General features: G+C 35.7%; 1 protein-coding gene across 1 annotated transcript; it reads right to left on the minus strand.

Moving 5' to 3' along the window:
* Positions 1–84: 84 nt before the first annotated feature.
* Rip11 (Rab11 interacting protein) lies at positions 85–3,124 on the minus strand. Its single transcript, XM_074101259.1, has one exon. It carries the CDS (start codon positions 2,990–2,992, stop codon positions 1,532–1,534), a length of 1,461 nt encoding a protein of 486 aa, XP_073957360.1. The 5' UTR covers positions 2,993–3,124; the 3' UTR covers positions 85–1,531.
* Between the last annotated feature and the right edge of the window lie 7,551 nt (positions 3,125–10,675).

Below are 10,675 nucleotides of genomic sequence, written 5' to 3' on the forward strand. Positions count from 1 at the left end.
TATTTACTCTTTAAGATTAAGAGAAAATATATGCACCGATAGGAAGAGGGGATTAAGGCTTTACTAAATAAATACACATTGCTAAAGTTTATTTTGTTATATATTCAAGTTTTATAGCAAACATATCTTCCTCTTAACTTTTAGGTATAAAACTAAATTATTTTAAGAGTTAGTAGTTTAACTATGTAGATAATGCAGAAAATAAACATTTTGTTAATACAATCAAAAATAAATACTTTCATCTCTCGGCTGCATTTCGTGATTTTGCACTTCACATCTGCTTCTGCCACTAATTATTCTCACATCTTGAATAATTACGTATACAACCTACAATTATCTTTTGTTCTGTGTATTTTTGAACAAAATTATCACAAACCATCAAAAAAAATCTTACAGACAAACTTAAAATTAGTACAATAAAATCAATAATGTGAGTTGCCACTGCAGAGCAAAAATGGTCAGCAGGTGTTGGGATCAACAACACTATGGCTTTTTTTTGCGCCAATCAAATCAACTTAAAACAAACACTGATTAGCTAAACAAAATCGTAAACTAGTTATTTTTGTACATATTAGCCTGTAAAACTCCTTTAAACTTTTTACTTCTATTAAACATGCAATAATAAACACTTTTTGCCACAAAACTTTCAAAATGTTTTGAGGAAAAGTCAATTTCCAAGTATTGAGAACAAATTAATGTTGGTCCATCTAAACTGAAATATATTATTTCAGATCTAGTTAAATATCCTATTAGTCTTTGAGAAATCGTGTGCACCTACATACTATATTTGTTAATTTAAGACAGATATTGCACACTGGCATTGGAGCTTACATAACTAAGAGGCTATTTTGATATCTTAATATACATAATCTTTTGCAAGAACAAAAGTGGTTAAATCCAACTACATATAAATAAATAAGCTGGAAAATAATTCATCACTAATTAGGTACAACCAATTGGAATTTGTCACTACCAGCTAGAGACACAGCATTTGTTATGAAGTTGTTATAAAGCATTTGTTATAAAGGTATATAATATAAGGTTTGGCACTAAACATGGAATTTTTGTGAGAAATATTGATATGATATTAATTTAAACAAAGAAAATAACAAAAGATCTTATCACAGACTTCCTCAACATGTAAGGCACAAATATGATTAATTAGCTGTGTTTATTGCCAATTTATTTGCATAGTGAAAGTTGAGCATCTGCCCAAGAATAAGGCTTAGGTAAGTAAGATTTTAGAAAATACACTTGCCTACCATTTGAAAGTAAAAGAAATAGAGAAATTACAAAAGAGTTCCCATTGGTACTGTATTACTGGAAAACACTGGAACAATCGATAATTAAAATCAGTTATTGAAAGAACAATAAGGCTAGGCCAGAATTGATTCTCATGATTGACATGAACTCTTACAAAGTATAATAGCATAAAAAAACATCTAAAATAGGACAAAAATTACAATAAATAAGAAACTGGGGTTGACAGTTAAGTAAGAAATGGGAATTATGTTTTGGTCTAATGATGCAGTTACTTATTTCTAATATGCATACTGTTATTTCTGGAGTAAGGGTTTTGTAAAATTCTTGGTGTTGTTTCCATCACTCGCAAAAGCAGCTCGTCTAAGTAGTTTTCCAAATCCTTAGCTTTCTTCTTCTCTGACTCAGCATCCTTTTGCATGTTATAAACCATTACAATTAGGTCCTCCTTGGATTTGCATTCAAGCTGTTGCAAAACTGTTTTGGGTATGCTATTGTATGCCGGGTTGATTGAATCTTCTTCAACAATATTTTCTTCTCCAACAATAATTCTTTCTTCTAGTAATTTTTTGGGTTTATTGTTGTTGCCAAATTTCTTGAAGAATTTAGGACTTGGTTTTTCTTTCAATGAGTTTGGACTATCAAGTTTTTTATTTCTTTCAAGGCTCGAAGACTTTTCCCTGTCAATCATGATTTGGCTATGAGATTGCTGCTTCTTAGTAGTAGAGTATAACTTTTGAGACCATTCGTCATCTTTGTTGATTATCTGTGATGGTGGTTTAGGGGGGGTGAATGTGTCAAGGCTGAGTCGAACGGGTTTCTGTGGAACAGGGAATGACTTGTCAGAGCTCGCTAAGTTGCTACTAGTTGATCTCCTTAGAAATTCACCACCACCAAGATTTTCAAGGGAGGCATTCATAGGGGATGGAGTATATTTATGTCCTCGCGGTAGAGTATTAACATTGAGGGAGCTCCCAGAACTTTTATGAGACAAATCATCAAATGCAAATTCATCTTCATCTTCACTAATAACTCCAGGGTCAGCCTCTGTTGGTAGTGTTTTAGGGGTAGAGTACTCAGGAGTTGATAGTGCCGAGGTTTTAAGATTGCCAATGCTTCCACTGAGAGATGATGAATCACTCTTTTTATTATCTTTTTTAGTCAAATTCATTTTAGATCCAAGGTTTTTGGCAAATTTCTTCAAACCTTTTCGTTTCTCAATACTTCCAATGCTCATAAGACTACCACCAACATTTTGAGCAATACTAGACAGGGATGACCTATGTTTGTCTTTCTTACTAAGATCACTCAAACTTCCCTCCTTCACAGTAAAGGCAACTTTGACCTCTAATTCTCCTCTATTCTTGTCATTCTCCTTTCCCGGCTTGCCCTGCAAAGTGTACCAGCGGTTTCTAGGTCTTTCGTATGCATCGAGGTCTTTTAACGGAATCGATATTTGACCTAGTAAATGATCTTTTACGATGTCTTCATCGTATACTTTCAAAACGATTTCTGCCGTATTACCTTGGGTCGGTATACGCAGTTCGCATTCCTCTAGCCACTCGACATTCTCGGTTGCTTTGTGTTTCACGGATGTCTGGAATTTTTCTTTGCCGAGGGCTATGGTAACAAAACATTTGTTGGTGCCGTTTTTACCTTTTATGAGTAGTCCACGAGCCCTTTGTACTGTTACTTGAACGTGAGTTGGATCCCACATCGTATTTGAGTTCATTTAATCACGAGCACAGATTTCGGTGGTGTAACAACAAATAAAAGTCGAATTATTTCAATTCAAGTATACAATAATGAAGTAAAGAATTTATGAATGTGTCATCAGCTGCGTTCCGTTCCGTTTTACGTTTGTCCGCGTTTGTCTATGAGTATGAAATGAATGCCTTCTTTATTTAGCTCTATAATATATTGTATTGTGGCCTAGACAAACGTCCTCTAAAGTTAATCCAGTTGTTTTCAGTTTTAAATAATCGTTTTTTTATCAGTTTCGCAACATTTAGTTTAAATTGGTTTTACTATTTTAACTTGCAAATCTTTAAAAACAACGTGGCTAAAATAATCGAATCTGTTAAAAAAAAAACGTGAAACAGCGTGGTTGTCTATGCATCAAATGTTTGAATCTGTTTAAATAAATCTTAAGTTTAAATTTTACACTATTCTTATTCCTCGTCTTAGTTTATTCACTTTTTAATTAGGGTGACCAAATAGGTAGATATACAGGGTGTACATTTTTGAGGCTACTTGGAAGGAAAGTAGACTAGTGTATCTATGCTGAAGATAGTTAGGAAAATTTACTGAGAGGAAACATTTCACTATTAAGAAACAAAATTGTATTCAACGTTTTTGAGCATACCTACTACACTTGGCACATAACACCCGGGGAAGGAACCGACTAAAATAAAAATAAAAACACAGATCTTTTATACCTACTTCTACTTGTATGGTAGAAATCGATGAAAAATACCTACAGAATAATATAAACTTTTGTAACGAACGTGGTAAATAAAATGAAAGAAAGACTTTTTATGCTCTAGTGCATAAAGTAAATTCTTCGTCCAAGACGTGTTTAAGACCAAGGCAATCAGGCCACAGCAAACAGCTACAAATAATTATTGGACCGAATTGAAAGCATTCCTAGACGAACGAAAAAGAAAATTTTCAAATCGGTTCATAAATGACGGAGTTCTGAGGTAATAACCATAAAAAAATAAAAAACAATACAACCGAATTGATAACCTACTCCTTTCATGAAGTCGGTTAAAAACAATCAAATAAATCATCTCGCAATCGAAGTGAAAAGCAGTGTAGGTAAAACTTGAGCATTATTAAACCCATGTTCCCCTCGACGTGTATATCCACCGTCGCCGTACCGGCTCGGGTGCCTATATGAACGTCTCGGGTAAAACGGCTCGTCCTATGCTCTTGTTGTACAATCTACTATTAATGCAGCAGTTTTGTTCCTTTTAAATACTTATCCTCTAGGTGGCGTTGAAAATTGACACCCTACAGGGCTACTACGAAAATCGAAGTTCATATCGTACCGTCCCTCTCATTCTCCTATTAAATAATACAAGCGACGGCGGGACGGTACGATACCCGTGAGCCTGACAAAAATTACCTAGTCTGAAGTACAGATTAAATACTTAATTTATTGATTTAGGCGTTAAGTCCTAAGTATGCGGAGGTGCATATCAATGCAATAAGGCAATGAACAATAATTTTCCCGAGAAACAAGGCAAACATACATTATATATATTACCTAGGTAGTCAGTAAAAACGTGGTTACAAACTAAAGAAGTAATCTAACTAAAGACGTTGGCAGAACATTCATACATCCTTGTAAATGTAATAAGTAAAAAGTCAAAAGTTGGAGAGTAGGTATAATTCCTTAGACCCTATTGGAGCAACAGTCGGCACTCGGCACTCGTTAAACCTCGATAGCGTCATTTGTCATCACCCAGATTACGGAAACGGATTGCACAAAAGACTTCTTACAGCTAACTTCCTCCTTCCTAATGCGTCGGAAAAAGACAAGGCGGTTTAAGTTACGGGTTTAACAATAGTCACAAGACAACGTAAAATACAAAAATCGACATTGTGTTCATGATCAGGAAGATTGATTTTTTAAACGTTTTATACGCTAGGTAATGTTTTTTTTCTTAAATACTTAAACTAAGGCTTTTTGAACTAAAAAAGCAAATATCTGACGGCCACCGCTGGCTCTACCTTGATCAAGTAGAGCGCTTCCCGCGCCTCTCAAAAGGCCCATAATTTTATTTTGCGCCAGAAACTGGAAAATGGCGCCCCTTGGAATCAGCAGGGCTACTACGAAAGTCGAAACTCGAAGTTCGTGTCGTGCGGTCCCTCTGACACTTATACTATTTAATACGAGAGCGAGAGGGACGATACGATACGAACTACGAGTTTCGAGTTTCGTAGCAGCCCTGCTGGCGCCTAGTACTTATACTTATTCTGTACTACCTATTACTTATTCTGTGCCTAGAGCTAGAACGACCGCTCCCCTTGCTCTAAGTACCTACCTACCGCCGGACTGGCGCTGCTAGCGTCAGTTACAGATCCCGTTGATGACAATGATGAAGTTTCAAACACGATTATTTCGTAAAATGGAAAAATATAAAAAAAAGCTCCTGTTGATTGAAAACCATGTAATTTTTTATATAGGTATCTACTATTTAATAGTAGGTGTTAAAACACCCCACACCTTATTATGAAATTAGGCTCTGTCTGGAGAGTGAAACATAGTTTTCAGTAGGTTGGTAAGTATGTATGCGGACAGATTCTAAGGTGGTACTAAGGGAATCACAAGTCGGCTCTACCTTTATTATAAACACTTACTAGGTAGGTACATCTACAAACCATCTACGAAGTACAAGCAAAGAATTACGAAGCTAATACAAATGGTTGATTGAGCGACGACGTTCCATACAGGAAGTCGTATCAATTTTCTCTCACTCTAACTATTATATTTATAGCTAACTAACAACCACTTAGCACAGACTTTAACTACACGACTCATGCTGGATGAATCCCCCATTGTTTTGTGACACGCTACATTGTCACAACGCCTTATTTTTTTATTTGACTGGATAGCAAACGAGCAAGTGGGTCTCCTGATGGTAAGAGATCACCACCGCTCATAAACATCTGCAACACCAGGGGTATTGCAGATGCGTTGCCAACCTAGAGGCCTAAGATTGAGATAAGTACCTCAAGTGCCAGTAATTTCTACGGCACGCGGCGGCGGAGGTATTTCCTCGGTTCGACAGATATGTTAAACTAAAAATGTTAAGAACCAGTTTGGTTCCCTTGCTCTTCTGTTACAAATGTGCCCGAGGGCTTCGTCTGTGTGACATATTAACATGCAGAACCTGCCCTCCTACACTTCCACGCACGTGATATGATACACAGACCTAACTGTCATAAATACTACACAAAATGCTAGTTAACTTATAAATTTTGAACTGTGTTTATTTTTTTATAAAAGCAAAGTACCTATTTATATTTGTGTGGCACAGAAATCGCAGCTGCGTAACGTGTGGAACCGGAGGTGCAAATTAAAAAAGGTTGTACTTCGTTGTGTGGGCAGCAAAGGACTCTTTTAAGTACATGACAGCGGTTTCGGAAAGCCCTTCATTGCCAAGAAGAATGCGCCGCAAGAAACTTGCCTCACACACACATTTAATCACAATTACATAATCTTAAATATGAAAAGTAACATAATAACATAGATAAAAAAATATAAGGATAAAAAATTAAAATTTTGTAAAAAAAATACAGGGACGTAGGTACGTATGTAGGTACATACCAATGTGATACAATACCACCAAATTAACTCTGAAATAAATATGTAGAATGTAGGTAAGTATTATGACATAATACCTTTTACTTTAAGGCTATTTTAATAAACCCCACGGTTAGGTTACCTAGGTACGTTATTTTGTCGCGGAGTTCCACCGCATAACTGCCGGCTCCATCATCAAATCAGCTCGATGTTACCACAATTGTCATCTAAGCATAAGTGCCGATATTCAGGTCCATACCACAATTAAAGTGGTTTAAAATTAAGAACTCGAACTATAAATTACTTAACTTATACAAGTCGGTCTAAGAATAACTTGTTCAAAAATATTTAATTGGCCTCTCTACCATAACTATAGCATATTATCACAAAATACGCAATTAATTTTATCAAAAGACACTATTTCCAATAACTAACCAATAAATAAAACCGCTGAACCAATGAAATAGATAAATTTAATGACGTTGTGGTATTGTGGCGACGATGACTGTTGGGAAATATTCAGAAAGCTATGCCTATATATAATAATTAATTTATCAGATAGATATAGGTAGTGCCACGATAGTTGAAGTGAATGATTACACACGTAGCGACAAAAATAAATGATAGCACAAAAAAAAGAATTAATGAAATCGTGCTATCATGACATTTCTTCTGTGCGTGACCTCTCAGGTGGCACTACCTATACCGTACCTACCTATGGTTAAAGCGCCGATATAAAAACCGGCCAAGAGCGTGTCGGACACTCCCAAAATAGGGTTCCGTAGCCATTAAGAAAAAAATAAGTAATATTTTTCTGAGGATTTCTTATTTTATACGGAATCTTCCAAGTTTAGGTATATTTTATACCTTAGGCTGCTATTTACTCATAAACTACTAATAATTCTCAAGCAAACTTAGCCGTTATAGTTTTCCTTGGAAGTTTGATATATTTACTACCGTCCTGATTTTTTCCAAATTATTCCACCCACCGGTTTAGATTTAAGAGGGGGCGGGACGCTCGATTTTAATGAAAATTTGCACTTTTTAAGTTGAATATTTCGCAAATCACTGAATCGAAAAATCGTCTTAGCAAACCCATAATGGTTTTAAAAGACCTATCCAACGCTACTCTATGGGGTTGGATTAGAAAAAAAAATCACCTCCACTTTACGTCTATGGGAGGTACCCTAAAAATTTTTTTTTTAATTTTTTATTGTACCATTTTGTCGGCATAGATAACATATATATTCGTGCAAAATTACAGCTATCTATCATTGATAGTCCCTGAGCAAAGCTGCGGACGGACGGACAGACAGCCAGACAGACCTGGCGAAACTATAAGGGTTCCTTGCGTTTTTGCCATTTTGGCTCCGGAATCCTAAAAAAGCTGTGATAGCAAAACGGTTTGGTTTGATCATAACCTTACCCTGGTCTTTTCAGTGAAGAGAAAACATTATGAGGATACCTGCAATGCACCTGTGAATTAAGTCAATGGTGCGTGTGAAGTTCCCAAGCCGAACTGGGCCCGCGTGGGAAGTACAGATCCAGCCTTCTCAATCTGAGAGAAGACCTGTGCCCAGCAGTGGGACATGTATAGGCTAGAGAAGATGAGATTTTGTATCAAATGTGAGCCCATATTGTCATGACTCACATAAAATTCTTAGTTCTATCTTTAGGGTTCTGCATGTAGCTATATAGGTACCTCAAAAGGAAAGGAAGAAAAAAGCCTTATAATAGGCCTTCGTTGTTCGCCTGTCCGTTTGTTTGTCTGTCTGTCCACCTGTCAAGAATTATTTTTTCAGAAACGCGTCGTGGAGGTATCTAACTGAATTAATATTAAATATTCAGGACTCCTAATCCTTGAAGCAGTGAAAAAATCAAAAGTCTAAATCAACGCAATCTAAACATATTCACAGTCATAAAACAGGACCTAGTGTTTCCAAACAATTTACCGGGGAATTAAACCTTTGGGCTATAGGGTACTTCCGGTTGTCTCAGTAGGAAGTTGAATTTTGGTATGACGGCAGCTCTTTCTTTTTAGGGTTCCGTAGTCTACTACAACTAGGAACCCTTATAGGACTGTCTGTCCGCGGGTAAGCTCAGAGACCGTTTGTTAGTACTAGAGAGCTGTAATTTGACATGAATATACATATCAGTCACGCCGACAAAGTGGTAAGTACAACAAAAAAAGTAAAAAAAATAATTTTAGGGTACCTCCCATGGACGTAAAGTGGGGGTGATTTTTTTTTCTCGACTAACCTTTTATCGTTAGATAGGTCTTTTAAAACCATTGGGGGGTTGCTGAGACAATTTTTCTATTCAGTGATCTGTTTGCGAAATATTCAACTTTAAAGTGCAAATCGAGCGTCCCCCCCCTCCCCGCTAAAATCTAAACTGTTTGAAAAAAAATTGAACTAAATCAGAATGGTAGTAAATATATCAAATTTACAAGGAAAATTATAGCGGCTAAGATTGCTTGAGAATTATTAGTAGTTTAAGAGTAAATAGCAGCCTAAGGTGTAAAATATACCTAAACTTGGAAGATTCAGTACACAATACGAAATCCTTAGAAAATAGTTATTTGTGCAACAAGAGAGCAAAGTCGTTTTTGGTGCGAGTGTTGATTTTGAATCCCGAGTAAGCGAAGGATTCTACAGTTGTATCACGAGCGATAGCGAGTGATTCTAGGTTGAATCCTGAGATCAGCGAGGGATTCGAACACATGAGATGCAAAAAAACTTTGGTCTCGTGTGACACATACCTACAACTTTTCACCTGAGCAGCGAGAACATTTAAATTAAAGGTTTAAACCACATATATTTAATAGGCTAAAAATATCAAAAACTTTAAAATATAATCCGATTGTTAAGAAATAAACATAGTACTTACTTAATCATATTTAAAACTTTTTCTCAAATATGATTCATACAGTCGCCATTACATCTTTAAAAAGTCACATAGGAATGCCAGACAACGATCAAAGGTTTCCGTTAAGTCGACAGGTTTTGAATATGGAACGAAAAGGTATCCAGTAGGTACGATACAAATCTCATACTCGTAACATCATACTTTTTAATACTGCAAAAAACCTCATCTTTGGGTCATTAAACAGGTGGAACAATAAACGTATATTTTTTTATTTATATATATTCGCTGATCTCAGGATTCTAACCTAGTCGGTTCTTTAGCAGATAGGGCCAGCCTACTGCCACTATAAATTTGCAAATTCTCTGAGCCGTATTATTTCATGCCTTACATAGGTACTTATGACTTATGTAACTACATTTCTCTTTGTAGGTATGTTTAGCTAAACTCATTCATAGTTTTCCCCTCAGCACTGAATTTGTCGGATTCCGTCGCGTATAATATTAAGCGGCGCCCATTATCATTACATTCCTTGCTTTAATTAAATCATTAGTAGGAAAATTGCTCCAACATGTCACTGTCACTAACATGTTCAGTGGACTTGACACATGATACATGTAACTATTATGAACGCCCATTCTATGGGCATGGTGTTGACGGGTTACGGAATACCCAACTTTATTGATAGTTTCTTACTTGGCCCTAAACACGAGTAGCTGAATGAAAAAAGTGTATTTTAAATTTCGAAAGTATGAGCACTGTGTATGTATATAAATAAATAAATAAATATAAATATCACGGAAAATTCACACCAATTGACTTAGTCCCAAAGAAAGCTTAGCAAAGCTTGTGTTATAGGTACTAAGCAACGGATAAATATAATTATATAGATAGATACATACTTGAATACGTATTAAACACCCAAGACCCGAGAACAAACATTCTTATTTTTCATACAAATATATGTATGTATGCAACGTGTAAGATACCCTGAAGTTGAGCTATGTTTTTACTTACTTATAAGTTGGTGGTAAGTACTATTTAGTTTAAATAGGAATTGTAGGCGAAAGCGTTTTACTAGAAGATTGTGCCATTTTTCAATGATTTTATAATTAAGTCAATTTTTGATGTATTGTTTAATGTGAATTTTGACTTAGACGTTCATTATAATGATTTCTAATAAAAAAACGTGTTATTGTTTTGTTTTTTAATTGTACCTATTTTTGTTACAAGTCT

This window comes from Choristoneura fumiferana, chromosome 18 (assembly GCF_025370935.1).
Source record: "Choristoneura fumiferana chromosome 18, NRCan_CFum_1, whole genome shotgun sequence".
Lineage (NCBI taxonomy): Eukaryota > Metazoa > Arthropoda > Insecta > Lepidoptera > Tortricidae > Choristoneura > Choristoneura fumiferana.

What these genes read in the sequence shown, in the direction of transcription:
- Rip11 (XM_074101259.1), bottom strand. Translation starts at nt 2,992, where the DNA reads ATGAACTCAAATACGATGTGGGATCCAACTCACGTTCAAGTAACAGTA.